Genomic DNA, 15,721 nt, shown 5'->3' with positions numbered 1-15,721 from the left:
TCATGAACCGTTTGATCCTGTCAGATCCAAAAGACAATAATCATTAGTTAAATATAATTAATAATCAAACACATTAGTGGTAGATGTGCTTTTTGAATTAAGAATAATCTAAATGCAAATGTAAAATATAACGCTGATGCTAAATCTAGTACTAGACGCAATAGAAATATTTTCACACAATTATAAAATGTAGATGATTTTTATCACTGAGTAAATACCACAGTTTTCTTGTATTTTCACCAGGAGAATATAAATACTGTTGTATTTATTTATGAATATTTTAATGCTGATATTTGACTAGAAAAAGAAGTGATGAAAATGTTTTATAATTAATTTAGCTGAGGTTAATCTAAATTATACCGTAAATGTTATTCTGGAGTTGATGACAATAATAGATGTAGCTGTAGTTTTTAAATGCACTGTTTTTTCATAGATTGCAATAATGGCCAAAAAATCTGCAAACTGCTGCAGATTTATTGGCAGCACAGCCAGGATGAAACCTCCTGTTCCACCACATGCCAAAGGTGCTCTACTGGGTTGAGGTCTGGTGACTGTGAAGGACATTTGAGTACAACGACTTCATTTTCACGTTCAAGACACCAGTTTGGGACGAAATCGGCTTTGCGACATTAGTGTTATCCTGCCGGAAGCAGCCATCGGAAAATGAGTACACTATTTAAATAATGCTCAATCAGTACCAAGAGGCCCAAAGTGTCCCAAGAAACTGTCCCACACACTATCACACCACTAGCAATGGTCTGAGTTGTTGATACAAGTCAGGATAAATCATGCTTTCATGTTTACAGACATGTATTGCAGCAGAAATGGAGACTCATGAGACGTTTTTCAAATATTATAATGTCCAATTTTGGTGAGCCTCTGCAAATTGTAGCCTCAGTTTTCAGTTTGTACCTGACTGGAGTAACACCCGGTGGCGTCATCTGATACTATAGTTCATCTGTTTCAAAATTTGCCATGTGTTTAGGGAACACATGGCAAACACATGTCCAGGGAACTGATGCTCACTTGATATTTTGAAGACCATTCTCTTTAAACTCAAGAGATGGTTCTGCAGGAAATCCCAGTAGATCAACAGTTTCTGAAATACTAGTTTTAGAAAGACAGCTATGCAATTTTAATTAATAATTTAACTGTGATTTAACTATACTAGCCTAGTTACAGTAGTAGAAATAAATAAATAAATGAAACAAACCCTCCAAAATAAGAAATAACTTTACAAAAATTGTAAAGACTTTATTAAACTGTATTAAAGCACATGCATTTCTGTGTTATCCATCTGTTTACACTCACATCCGGACATCCTACACACCCAGACAACAAGCTTGCACTTGGCTGACACTTGAAGAGATCAGAGCTATATCATTTAGGGTCACTGAAGAGGTAATAGCAAATATTATATAAAGTGCTGGCATACCTTCTGACAGACAGAAGTTATGCAAACAAACAAAAACAACAATCTGCTTTTCCCCATGGCTACTACTGAAAGGCAAGAGTGTGAAAACATTAAAATTCCTGTTAATATAGATATCATATCACATAGAATAATATAAATCCACTATGCATATCTGTACTCAAGAAAATATAGTTCATCTTATCAGAATAAGTGCGCATTTTCAGATCATATCCACGAAGTGAAATGTTTGTTTTATTTCTCTCTCTCCACAGGGACCTAAAACACACACACAACAAACCTGGCAAGTGAAGTGTTTTCATTAAGGCTTCTTCATAATCTAGTGTGATGCAGGAAGAGATTTTTTTTAGTTGCAGCATTCACAGATTACGGCAGTGAATCTCATGCAGCTTTGACTGGTCGGTTGTGTTTGGTCAGATGTTAACATGGCGTAGGACGCGACGGAGTGAGTGTCCATCCCGTGCGGTGCACATGGCGGGAAGGGGTACAGGCTCGGTCTTGTGCTCCACAGTGTTGAAGTGGCACTTCTTAAGGTGGTTCGACATGCTGGGGACATCAGTGAAGCCCCACGATAACACCGGGCTGAAGGCAGTGCTGAATCGCCAAACCTGGGGTAGTAAATAAAAGAAGTAGTTTTTGATTTATTATCTTTAAAATCTGGCCTTTTATAATATTACTTTGCATTTAATATAGGTAGTACGATAGCTATATACATTGGTGCTAACAAGAAATTTTAATAACTATTTTAGAGAAATAGTTAAACACCAGTATACAGTACAGTACACTGGATTTCTGCTTACTTTATTTTTCGTCTGCCATGACACAGTGCCATGAGGACCAGGGCTTTGTCTTCGCTCCCACTGCAGGTCCACTACACCCCTGGTCTGAAGGAGGCTGGCACACACTTCCCTCATAGTCCTTGATACCAATGACAGCTGGCACAAGCTGAAACTGTCCAGGAATCCAGCTATGTGCCACAGTATCTCAATAGGAAGCCCACTAAACTGGTCTGACTGGGAGTCACCTGGAAGTTTTGCTTTAGGGCAAGGCTGGACTCCAAAGGATTTGAGGTGCCTGTCATGAATCACCTTTGCCCCCTGGACAGATGGGTAAAATCTTCTTTGGGAAAACGTGCAGCCATAATATGCCAGGGGGCAGCGTTGCTCCATCCAACCATTGAGACCAGCGTGAATGTCACCGTGGACATTTGTGAAATGGGATGAAAACTGGTCCCGGCGGAATGACTGACCACAGACAAAGGGGAACATATGCTGGTAGCGGGGGTTAGGAGGGAGGTAACGGTTATGGGGGACTGCCTCGACCTCCAGAGCTTCCAGGACGAGACCTAAGCGGAGGGTACGGAAAGGGCTGGGGTAGGAGATCTGTGGGGCAGCATGGTCGCAGGCAGAAGCAGAGGCCATGTCACCCACTCTGGTGTTAGTTACTAAGATTGCAGCAGGAAAGGTGAAAGTCTGTGTGCCAAAGTTAACATGGTAACCATCAATATAGACTGTATCAGAGATCCTTCTGCACTCTCTAGACTCCTCTAAACAGAAGAGCAGGGCTGCTGTGATCAGATCGATCTCTCCTAGACCCATGGGGTCGTCATCCTGCTCTAGCTCTGAAGTATCCACTGCCTTGTCCTCCATTACAGGTTGGAACCTAGACAATGACCTGCCTGGAGTGATACCCATCTGACCATTAGAAAATGAAGATTTGCTTGGGCCCCTAAAGGTCTGGTAGTTCCTCTTGACCCCATGGTTTTCTGAAAGAAAGAGCCCTCTATCTTCTAGAACGATATGACCAGCCCTCTGTGCCACAGGCTTTCTGACATGGAGTGGAGGTGCCATTTGATGGGCAAGTAATTCTTGAGAGTCATCAGCATGCAAGTTATCTTGAACCTCAATGGGACAGGCCGTCTCAAGACAAGCCTCAGGTGCCCCTAAAAATGGCCCATTGGCTGTATTCACAATCATTACGTCTGTTTCGTTTAGAGACCCATTTCCACTCAAACAGCTTGAACAAACACTTTCCTCCTTAATGCCGCTTTTATGCAAACTATCTGAAGCTGCAGGTGTTTCGTCTTCCAGTCCATTCTGAAAGTCTCCATTGTTGCTCAATCTACTTTTCTGTACAGCAGCTTCTTTGTTCACACGCTCTGCGCTGGTTTCACCAGAGCTGGCACTGCTAACAAAGTCTAAAGCAGCAGCTAAGCTTCTTGCAGTCTCAACTGTGGCCTCATACAGTTTACCAAAGTGCTCCTCATTCAAGCCATTAATTCCACTGAAAATTTTCTCCTTTGCTGAGCCTGGTGGGTGTGGCTGTGCTTGATGAGTGGCTGGCAGCGGGGAAGGTGACTGAATAAATGAGGAGGCCTTAGGAGCACATGTTTGTAAAGTGGAGTGTGTCGCTCTGTTCTCTTTACTAACACTGACAAGTGGCTCTCCTTGTGCAGTAGGTGCCATGGCAATCACCTTGAGGGACTCCAGCAGTGTACGCTGGTCCTGAAGGGCAAGTGCCATGTCCAGCTGCTCCACCTCTTCCACACCACGGCTCAGGCTTTCATAGGAAGTATAATCCAGGCAGCTAACAGGCCATCTGTTCCACTCCATAGTACAGCACACAAGTCCAGCTGGACACACTTCCAGGTGAGCATACATCTGGTTGCGCACCAGGGTGGCAGGGCAACCATATCCACTGTTTAGGCAAGGAATCCTCATCAGTGGGCACATAAGTTGATGTTCATCCACTTTGCAGGAGTGAAAAACAGCCCCACAAACCAAAGGACACGTTATGAGCTCGCAAGAAACTCCTGTTTCAGCTTTGACCGTGCACCTCTGGTTAAAACAGGACATACAGTGAACATGGTCCTCTTCCATCTTCAGACCAGAGTGATGGGGAGTGACTCTGGAAGAAGACAGTCCACAGTCCTGCCAAAAGATCAAATGCAGTAAGTGTAGGGCGACGACACATAAGCAACAAAGTCTGCTCTACATCTGTGGAGCAAACTGCTTTAATACAGTATCGGAGCTCGAGTCAAAAAGCAACAGAATGCAGTGTGATATTATTACAATACAGTAAATGACGAAACCAAGATTTTTTTATTTTTTTTTTTGCTATATTTTGCATTTTACAATTAGAATAAATAACATCATGTTGAAAAGACAGTTCACAATGGTCACTGGGAATATACCTGCAAGGTAATTCTTCATGCTAACAACAAAAACTGACATGTAGGCCATCTCGGCACCACATGAAGTATGTTGCACATTGCATATCTGCATTTACTCCAGCTGTTCTTTCTAAATGAGAAATATTAAAGATAAAAGAATTTTTAAAAAAAAGAAAAAAAAAGAAGTAGCCATTGGAGCCTTTCCTTGTACACATAAAATAAAGGAAACTATAAAATTAGTATTATGCTGTCCTAGAGTTTTGGTCAAGTCTTGAAAGGTTGTTACAACTACAACAAACCAGTAGATGTCACACATGAGAGCCACGCCTCAGTAACTAAAGATCTTTATTTCAACCAAATAGTGTGCAAGCAAAGCATCAAAGCTTCTTAAAAGTGCAACAAGAAAAGTAGGTAATACAACAGAAATTATATTTCTAGGTAGCAGAAGCTGCATTTAAAAGAGACTTTTACTGTAGTTCATTGCAGTGTATTTCAAAAGAAGTGTACGAACCTTTTTAATTTATTGTCACAAATTATTTCATGAAAGAGTGGCGCATTATACTTGCCCCCTCTGCATACAACATAACATGCCTCATATGAATGCACTGGGAAAAAAATCAGTAGTGACAAAGCAAACCTAAATATTCTGCAGTTTTCTTCTTTCCATGAATGAAGCCTGCGTGGTAACTGTGAAACAGTGCCCTCTCTCCCAAAGAATAACAAACTCAGCTGCAGTCACGTGACACACCTAAAAGGCTGTCTCATACAGTACCTTATTAGGAAAATTCCCTGGTCAGTGCAGGACACTGAAACGTTTTCTTTTTCACATTTTGGACAGGAGAATAACATATCTCCCTAATTTTGAGCATGATTCGAGTCGGCAGTGTGTTCTGTTTATAAATGTTACAAATTAACTTATACTAAAAAACAGCATACTGGTTTTGAGTATAATAAACACATTACTGTATCTATTATGTCATTCCCTGGCAAGGCTCCAAAAAATCTTACAAAACAAATAAATTGTCTTAAATCAAATTTAGGAGCAAAATAAATCTTCATCTTTAAGAATCTACATAGCCAGTGTAATTCCACTGTTGCACTAGCATTTGATGGTGCACTTAAAGTTTAACTTCCTACGGGCATAAAATGCAAAAGTGTGTTGGCTCATAATGAATGATTCTAGATTATATTAAAGACTTTAACAGAAGTTGTGAACAGAACACATTAAATAAAGGTATTTTGTAGCCAGGACTTGGAGATCAGCTAGTGACATCTTTAAGAGTTGAAAACACGTCTAAAATGTATCCAACGAAGCTGGACATGTAGAAAGGACACTTACGGTGCAGCCATTTTTAAATCTCACGTGTAAAAAGATTAAAAGCAAAACAAAACAAAAAAACCCTGATGCCAGTGGCGAGTTACTCAGAGCATCTGTTTCTCTAACCACTTCAGGCAAACGAATGAATACAAACAAATCCATCTGAAAGTTAAACGCTACCCCGTCACTTCTAAACCTTGCAGCATGTATAAATAAATAACCAAACACGTGACTAACATCCACAATATTTTAGCAAAACAATACTAGTTACTTTTTTTCCCTTTTTTTTTTTTTAACCAGCATCTCTTTTCAGATGTGTGACCCAAATAAAGCTCATTCACTGACAACAAACGTAACACAAAAACACAGCGTGGCTAGATTAATGTTCCTCGCTAAGTTTACTTAAAACAAGAGCAAAAAAAGACGAGAAGCTTTCACTACCGTGTACAGTGGTATATTACGAGTCCAGTGCTGCAAGCTTGTTTGTTGTCATCGGCTCCTTCACCATCAAATCAACTTGTTTTTGTAACAATGGCAGGCAGCCTCATACTGTTAGCTAACAACAGCTAGCTAGCTCGGAAGTTGAACGGTTCAAAACAACAGCGGTATAAACCCGGGCTAGCATGCAGGGCACTTCTTACCTGATCGTAATGTTGGCAGCAAAAAGTCCGATCAAAAGTATTTAAAAAAATTACAACAAACCCAGCTGTTAACTGCAGTTATAGCTATAGAGAAAGTGCTAATGATAGCCACTAGCTAGCTACATATCCTCTCAGCCTCTCTCTTTTTTTGTGTTCAAAACTTTATTGACCAAAGCGCACATCTGTTTACACGGGGTAAAAAAAAAAGAAAAAAAAGCTGAGAATAATCACAGGAGTTGGCTACATAGGCGAAGACTTGGAGTTTTGCAACGATGTAAAAACAAACAATACTGAAAAACTGGTGTTTTTAACTGAAAAATTAATCTAAACTTTTTAAAAAAGGACACATTATGGTCATTGTTTAGTTCCACTTATACATCATGACATCTATAATAACTATGACAGGATAAAACTGTACTGTTATGTCATGGGTTATTTTGACATTGTAGCATTAAAATTTGTAAAACCTATAAAAATATATTTGGAAGCCCAAACATATATCAATTGTATTATATTAATTATCATTATATCAACATATACAGTTGTTTGGAGTACAATATTTACAACAATTGTAAATAGAAGGAGAAAGTAACAACATACAATTACACTGAAACAACACTTTAGTAAAGTTCCTGATGAAATGTAATGAGTTACATCCCACTGCTGATTCTATACGTGCTCCCATCCAATGGTGTTGGGTTCTGTAAGATTAACAGGACTTTCGTCCAACACCAGTGGATAAGGATGGACAAGAGGGTCCAATAATTAAGTTAAGTTCAGCTTCAATTCATTATAAACCGCAAGTCTAACTAGCAAAACTGGCATATTACATCATACAAACCTGATTATTTTATATACAATAAACCATTAGTAAAAAATATTTTTTCCATTAATAACTTGTATTCCTTGTTTGCTTCTGTTCAGCAATTTCTGGATACCTTACAATGTACTGTGTATGAACTGATGACGGAAGCTCCTTAATGTATACTGTATATTTATTTTATTTGTTCGTTTTATTATGTCTGCATGCAAAAAAATAACTTACAAATAAAATTGCTGGCCTTAAGTCCACAAAACATTACAAATATGACTTAAACGATCATTTGAAAGAAGATTACTGATTTTCCCATGTGCTGGTGATTCTAACTTTTTCGAAAAAGTAAGACAATGAATAACCTGCTAAACTGAAAATTGCTCCTCTTTAAAAACAGAAGTAATATAAACTTTTGGGTCTGATATGTCCAAGAGAATGCAGCTTTACAAACATTTTTCAACTAACATGCAGTAATTGCTAAAAAACAGGAGAGGTCACTGTTGCACTGTTGTTTTTGTTAAGCCTCCTCCCAGGTGGAAAAAGATGGACTGTGCCTCACTTTATTGCTGTTAACAGAAGGACGTGCCACGTTTAGAGGTCGAGGCCACCTACATAACAGCACCACAGGACCTGGGGGAGCTGACTTACGGACACATCAAAGCTGAGCAGAACTGAATACACCTGTCACGAGGTGCTGAAACAAACCCATGCAGTGGGAAAATTGCTGTTTTACATCATATCAACATCATATCAACCGAAGTCTCACTGTCATTTAATTTAAAGAACTAAATAAAACAAACAAAATGCATTCAAGTCCACTCAGGTTGAGGTCTGGACTTTGACTGGGTTATTGCAACATCTTGTTTCTTTTTTAACTATTCTGTTGCAGATTTACTGCTGTATTTGGGATCATTGTCCTGTTGCATAATCCAGTTTAGGCCAAGATCTAGCTGTTGGACAGATGGCCTTGCATCTGACTCTAGAGGAGTTTATGGTTGACTCAGTGACTGCAAGGTGCACAAGCCCTTTGACTGCAAAACAAGCCCAAATCGTTGCCAGTCTGCCACCGTGCTTAAGGGATGAGTTGAGGTGTTTGTGCTGATATAGCTTGTCTGATTTTCTCCAAATGTGGTTCTGTGCATTAAAGCCAAACATCTTTCTTGTCCTTTTCTGTCCAAAGGATTTTATTCCAGAAGTCTTGTGGGTTGTTCAGATGCAACTTGGCAAACCTAAGCTGTACTGCGATCTTCTTTTCACTTCCAAACAAGCGACACTTGTCCCGTCTTTTTCTAATTGTGACATTTAACATTAAACATACTAACTGACGCTTGTAGATTCTGAGATGTAGCACATGGGTTTTTGCACCTTAATGCTCTAGACCAGCAAACTGCCAAAACGTTGGCTTTTATAAAAGTGCTCACACTTATTGATGATCAATTGAGTCCATTTAATTTTAATTTTATAGAGGGTTGTAGTCTATACTACTTAGTTTTTCACAGAACTGTGAAAACTTTCTTGCTCTGTGTAGATTATTTTTAATTCTCACTTCACCCACCCCCACCAACCTGAAAACCATGTCTATCCGTGCACATTCGCGAGGGGGTTAATGTAAAATATTTCAACAAGAAAACAGATATTCATGTACGACTCTTTTCACTGTTGCTTATTAAGCAGTTCTTATTTTCTGTCTTTAAGAGACGCTATCAATCGTCTGCTGTGGATGAGAAGGGCAGACATTGCTGCAAGCGGAACAAAATAAGGACTAGTAACATAAGACTTTTCAAAACGTTGATTGATGACAGTAAGGTTTTGAAGACGTAAAATAGCTAGGTAAGAGTGTTTTGTGGGTGATTTATCTATTTTTTTGTAACGTCTCTTTTTGCAAGCACAAGCAACCACTGTATTAATAGCAGAAGGTGGAAACAATGCAAACTCTAAATCAGGAATGTCAAACTCATTTTGCATCATAGGTGACTTTAATCTTAAGTGGGCCGGACCCATAAAAAACATGATAAATGTGTAAAATTACAGAAAAGGTTCAAGCAAATATTTTTCCTAGACTGTCTTATAATTATAAAATATAAAGTTTTCATTTTCACAGAAAATGTCCTTTTTTTGGACTCAGTGTAAGAAGCGAAGTATATATGTGGTATGAATACAACTAAAGGGAAAGGGTATAATTTGAAAAGCTGTAAAACTTATGAAAATACAATGAAAAGTTCACATTTTCTTAAGCTGTCCTGTCTTGGCCTTGCCGATTTTGGCCTCATGTATGACACCCCTGCTCTAAATGGACATCAAACATACAATACCCAGTTTATAAAATAAATTTAAGGGTTTTTTTTCTTATCTGTTTTCACTAATATTGCATAATCTAAATAATATCACTCTTAAGTGGTTGCTACAAAGCCTTGCGGTCCACCCACTCAGGCTGAAGTCCCCGCCCACAGCTGGCCGCAGTATCCAGCAGTGTCTCCTTCTTAAACATGTCACTTCTATTCAGGTTCAATATCAGATGCTCGCTCCCGGAGCCCCGGGCACCAGGAATGGCAGTAGTGACGCCTTTGTATAAGTTTATTTTTGATTCATACCGCCTGGCGTGAGTCACGACAAGGGCCCACTAGTTGAGAATACATGCCTCTCGGGAGGAAAACCTTTGCTTATGATAATGGATGGGTAAAGATGAAACAATTACTAAATTCACTCGCAATTTCGCCAGATTTAAGCGAAATTATTTCAGATTCCTCTCTGTAATCATAACTCACAGAGAATAATTATTTTAAAATACATAAAAAAATTGATCTTACGTCCTAATGGCAGCTCTTTGAATCTGCTTAAGGGTCGAAAAGCTGAGATCCGTGGCCGGTTTTGTTGACCTAATGACTGATAAGTCATCGAGCTCCTTCAACCGAACGCTAGGTGGCGCAACAGACTCTACTCCGTGCTAAAAACATCCAGGGCTTATTTTTCGTGCTGGAGCCAGAGGCCTCAAGTAAACTCAAGTGAGTGGAGATATGAGAAGCAGGCTCCTCTCTGTTTGTTGTTTGCACTTCTCAGCTCAACGTCCTAAAACTCTCTTCAGCTGTCAAATGACTCAAAATGGTGTGTAACGCCAGACTTCACACTAATCTGATGTTCTTTCTCCCTTTCAAAATAAAACAAGTGACAAAATACAAGTTAATTGAAATAACGACATAGAAAAGCCTGTATCCAACATAAACATCCACGCACACATGAACAGCTACAGAATAGATTTTTTCAGTGCCCTGCTCACCTGACGTCACAAAATGCTCAGAAGATGCATTTTTTGTGCGTTATGTTTAAATACAGATTTTGCTCATATGCTTGTATTCTTATCTCTCATAAAACATTGCAAGATTTATGGGCTTAGACACGGGGAGGGGGGGGAGGGGGAAGGGGTGACACTTGCAGAGGGGATGTTCATTTTCATGTTTGGAGTCGAGAGAGCAAGCAAGAAATACGAGAGAGAGAGAGAGACGGAGAGAAAGAGAGAGAGGGGGAAGAGAGAGACTCAAGTCTAATACCGCGGAAGACCACGCGCTACAGAAGACGGATGAAGGCACGCGACATGTCTCAAGGATTCAGGTAAGTTTTAACACACCAGGAAAAAAACATGTTTGAATGTACATGGTGTTTGTAGCAGAATGGGAAACATGGACTGATTAAAGGTGACAATAAGAACATGTCATGTCTTGCTTCCTATTATAAATGTAACAGCTTAGTTTGTTTATTATTATTATTATTATTATTATTATTATTATTATTATTATTATTCATTTAAACCTAGAGGTACCTTAGGCTGCACGATAGCATAATAATATGTTTATATGTATATCGTCTATCTTGTAGGCTTCCTCGTATTAAACTCACATAGATGCCGATTCGTATAATAGTTTCTATTGATGAGTCAAATCGTGAAGAATGCGTCTGTGAGGGGATGACGAGTGCAGCCAGTAGTCCCAAAGACGTCCTTGTACCGTGTTTGGGCGCGCGCTGTCCACGGTCCTGAAATCGGCAGCCTGCCTGATCTTGTGGATGGCTGAGCCAGCATCCGCACAAAATAGCAAGCGATCATTTGCAATGAAAACACCGTATTGTCTGAGAGGTTTTGAAGTAACGGACTGTCTCCGCACGTGTTAAATAGACGTAGAGGCTTGGCAGACCAGACAGTAGTACTGTTGAACCACTGTTGGCCATAGACCAGCTGGGTGTCCGTTTTGAATGCCTTGCTCAATGGCATCTCGCGTCTGGTGGTTGATAATAGCGGGATAAGGAGGGCTGCCAGCTGTAGGAATGTGAAGCAGGGCGTTGATGTAAAGGAGCATGCGTGCTTAGTCAACTCTTTATACATAAACGTTTGGCACATCTGTCCTCGTTTCTCCTAGCTTGCACGTCACAGCGGTTTGTCTTGTTTCTTAGCAGGTGTGCGTGGATGCCTCCCAGGTGTCGTGCTCGCAGGTCATGGATGGGATAAGCGTGGACGTACTGGCAGACAGCAGATGATATGCCTGCACAGTTGGCACGGCTCACGCGATGTGGCGCAACATGGCATGCGTAAAGATGGGTCTCTTAGCTCTCCTGTGTCTCCCCGCGTGTCTCTTTCGGGTTCTCGTGCTCTCCCACAGCAGCAGCATCTATGAGCGGTCGGTGGTCCCACGTGCTGTTTCCCGCTCCGTGGCTCGCATGGACGGAGACGTGATCATCGGCGCGCTCTTCTCTGTCCACCACCAGCCGTCTGCTGAGAAGGTGGCCGAGCGGAAGTGCGGGGACGTGCGCGAGCAGTACGGCATACAGAGGGTCGAGGCCATGTTCCACACTTTGGACCGAATTAACGCCGATCCCAACCTGCTCCCCAACATCAGTCTTGGCTGTGAGATCCGGGACTCCTGCTGGCACTCGTCTGTCGCCCTGGAGCAGAGCATCGAGTTCATCCGGGACTCCCTCATCTCCATCCGGGATGATAAGGACGGGTCCAAATGGTGCATTGACGGTACCCCATCCAACCAGCCACCACCTTCCAAGAAACCTATCGCTGGTGTGATCGGACCTGGATCCAGCTCTGTAGCTATTCAGGTGCAAAACCTGTTGCAGCTTTTCAACATCCCCCAGATTGCCTACTCTGCCACCAGCATCGACCTGAGTGACAAGACTTTGTTCAAGTACTTCCTGAGGGTCGTTCCTTCAGACACCCTTCAGGCTCGGGCCATGCTGGACATTGTCAAGCATTACAACTGGACCTATGTGTCTGCAGTGCACACTGAGGGTGAGAGCCCATTACTGCTTGTCTCTAACACCACCACAACAGTAGAATAATTCACCCATAGTCTTGCAGTCTATTAGTGGACAACATAGTGAAGCATCACAGCAATGCTGTAATTGATCACAGAGTTTGGAGCTTGACAGTGACACATGTCCAGCTTTTATATAAGATGTTGTGCCAATCCTGGGTGTTTGATTGTCCAAGTGTGAAGGGCTACTACATATATTTTTATATTTATATATAAAAATAGCTTCACGTGTATGTTTTTTAAATTCAAGGTAGCTGGTCTAAGACATTTGATTACTATTTTACTTCTCTTTGAATATCACGTTGCACCTTCCTGTCAGTCTCTAGCTTTTTTGGCAAATGCATCCACATCTCTGTATTAAGTGTAGACCCTCATTAGTTTGGAGGGTTGTATTGGCCTCATGTACAGCAAAACATCTTATATACACTAAAACACAGTTATGGGTGCCTTGCTGGCAAAAAATAAACAAACAAACATGCGCAACTGTGTAAGGTGACTACACATCGGGTCATCTGAGGTTCTTTTTTCTTCATATTGGCATGATGTTACAGTATTGGGATCCAAAGCTGGACTTTCTCATCAGTGTTATTAAAGTCATCATTACAAGTTAGAAATCTAGCAGGCCCTTTATTAACATTAAAAATGTAGGTGTTCTTGTGGAAATTTTTAAACTGTTAAGTGTGAAGGGTGAGACTGGACTGAAAAATGACGTTAGTTCTTAAAATTCCTCTCAGTGCATATAAATGAAAATGAATATCATGTCTCACACAGCGGGGCTCACTTTTGTCTCAAGAAGTCTTGCCAGTGCATTATGGCGGAGACGGGAGGTAAAAAGGAGAGACAGGTTGGGAAGACAAAGTAATTACTGTGACATGAATTATGTCCATGGGTTTTCATTAAAGTCTTGGTGAACACACAGTCATCGACTGTGTGCCCAAATTATGAGTGACAGGCTACATTACCCAGGATCCCCCCCTGAGGAACTGCATACTCATGGGGAGTGTAAAACATCTTTGGAAAGTCCTATTATAGTCAGGTGTTGCAGATGGGCTTTGACACAGGTTGCTATCAGATAGATGAAGATAGGGAGCTAGGGAGGTGTAGTACCTGGAGGCACATCTAGGTGGCGTCAGCTGTCTGACCTTCAATATACCTACAGCAGGATCCTGTGGGACTGAAGTCATAATTTAAGAGTGATGAGAGCACAGTCAGGGGAGGGTGAATTTCATTGCGTACAGTTATTATTACAGAAATATACTTTTGAACAATATAAACTTTTAAGATTTAATTAACTGTAGGCATTCTATTTTTTTAGTCTATTCAGACTTAATATATTTTGCCATATGCCGACCTTACTCGACCTTTGAGAAGTCCAGTGTAAATCCACTAATTTGTTTTGAGCTATCTTTATTTATCTCTGAAACTGTGGTCACGACTGTCTTAAGCCCACGAGTTCCTACTCCCTGCCACCTTATTCAAGTTATAATTGCAGCCTGTTGCCAGTAGCAACAGCTAGGGTTGTGAAATTGCATAAATTACCTGTCCCGATTATCATCCGTCTGGTTGCAATGCTCCGAGTGGGTTTTTGGTGGTCATTGTCAAAAGGCCTGTCAACTAATGCACCACCACCCACCTGTCTCACGGCTGAGATGGAAAGAGTAAAAATAATTGGATATCATTATTTCCATTTACCAGTGGAAGAATGAAACGAGGCAATTGAAAATATCATCAAAGGGCTATCGGAAAACCCACACATGGCCACATTGTGTCAGAATAAATGCTTTAGTGTGATGCCTGTGTCAGCTGCTGTCTTCCTCGCTCTGTAAAGCCATGCCATGCACAGAGAGAATACTTTTTCTCCATCACCCATGTTTGGGAGGGAGGGGGGCGGGGGCAGTGAAGCCAATCACACGGCCCAATGTTTACACATTTTTATTTAAAGGTGCTTTTAATTCCCTTTTGATAACAAGCACAATCAAATGCAAGTTCGTGTTCCTGCATGCACAGCTGATTGACTTGTCTGTACAATCCAGGTATCTTGCTAAAGATCCGTTGGCTTCATCCGAAATCCAGCTCTTGACACATTAGTCAAGAAAAGTAGTTCACATGAAAATAGAAGATTTAGGCTCAACAGCTTTGCCGGGCTCTTGATTGGGATAGCATGCTGTTAAGCAAGGACAACGATCTTCACCCCTCTTGGCTTTGATTGCAATCACTAGCCGGCCAACTCTCACACTCATTATCAGTGGATCAGAGCTTCAACTCGGTCATGGCTTGTTACAGTGAACAACTGGTGGGAGGGGTGGGGGGTGGGGTGCTTTAAACATTTGTTGTCCATCAGCACAATAATTAGAGATGTGTGGTTAAAAGCAATTACTCATATTTAATGATGCCAGTGTGTTATTGCATATAAAAAGGCATGTAATGCAAAACACCAAGATGTGGATGGCATCCCAATCACAGATGAAAGCTTCATCTTTTAAGCTCTCAATGACTGAAAATGGACCCATCATTAAGAAATGGGATTACAAGACACTGAAGATACATTTTATGGGACGCCATTTAAAATTTCGCTATTCTCACTGTCTCTTTTGTTGCGTCACCTGCAGGAAACTATGGGGAGAGTGGCATGGAGGCTTTCAAGGAGCTGGCCTCTCAAGAAGGCTTGTGCATTGCTCACTCGGACAAGATCTACAGTAACGCAGGGGAGAAACATTACGACCGCCTTTTGAGGAAATTACGGGAGCGACTACCCAAAGCTCGTGTGGTGGTGTGTTTCTGCGAGGGCATGACTGTCCGAGGTCTGCTGATGGCCATGAGGCGGCTCGGGGTTTATGGAGAGTTCCTCCTTGTTGGCAGGTGTGTGGGTATTTTAAATTTCTTTTGCCTTTTATTGAACAATTTAGAGCCTGCCTTTGGAAGGCTGCGAGATGCTGCGTTGTTCTCCTGATGTGCATGTCGCCAAGGCAACTGAGAAGAATTAGACCACATACCAATAGCACTGAATAGAAATGTTCTCCAACAATGAATAATTG

At 41.1% G+C, this 15,721-nt stretch overlaps 2 protein-coding genes across 4 annotated transcripts in view; one reads left to right on the top strand and one right to left on the bottom strand.

Annotated features, from left to right (window-relative positions):
• Positions 1–1,222: 1,222 nt before the first annotated feature.
• On the bottom strand, positions 1,223–6,707 carry fbxo30b (F-box protein 30b). 2 transcript variants are annotated; one of them, XM_006797040.3, is made up of 3 exons: positions 6,564–6,707; positions 2,233–4,362; positions 1,223–2,040 (listed from the first exon to the last, which is right to left on the bottom strand). In XM_006797040.3, the coding sequence occupies exons 2-3, from the start codon at positions 4,309–4,311 to the stop codon at positions 1,846–1,848; spliced, it is 2,274 nt and encodes a 757-aa protein (XP_006797103.2). In that variant the 5' UTR covers positions 4,312–4,362; positions 6,564–6,707; the 3' UTR covers positions 1,223–1,845. The 2 variants fall into 2 exon arrangements, with proteins under 2 accessions (XP_006797103.2, XP_035766334.2); XM_035910441.2 differs by lacking the exon at positions 6,564–6,707 and adding an exon at positions 6,364–6,457.
• A 4,136-nt stretch (positions 6,708–10,843) lies between these two features.
• grm1a (glutamate receptor, metabotropic 1a) overlaps positions 10,844–15,721 on the top strand; it is a 33,701-nt gene continuing 28,823 nt past the window's right edge. Inside the window, exons 1-3 of one of the 2 annotated variants that reach the window (XM_035910490.2) lie at positions 10,844–10,983; positions 11,821–12,661; positions 15,296–15,545. In XM_035910490.2, coding sequence (XP_035766383.1) covers positions 11,932–12,661; positions 15,296–15,545 — 980 coding nt within the window. In that variant the 5' untranslated portion in view covers positions 10,844–10,983; positions 11,821–11,931. Of the gene's footprint in view, positions 10,984–11,817; positions 12,662–15,295; positions 15,546–15,721 lie in introns of both variants that reach the window. The other variant, XM_006797041.2, reaches the window with a different exon arrangement.

Source organism: Neolamprologus brichardi, chromosome 15 (assembly GCF_056152115.1).
Source record: "Neolamprologus brichardi isolate AB-2024 chromosome 15, ASM5615211v1, whole genome shotgun sequence".
Taxonomy (NCBI): domain Eukaryota; kingdom Metazoa; phylum Chordata; class Actinopteri; order Cichliformes; family Cichlidae; genus Neolamprologus; species Neolamprologus brichardi.
The sequence above is the reverse complement of the archived record's forward strand: the minus strand, read 5'-3'. Positions and strand labels throughout refer to the sequence as shown.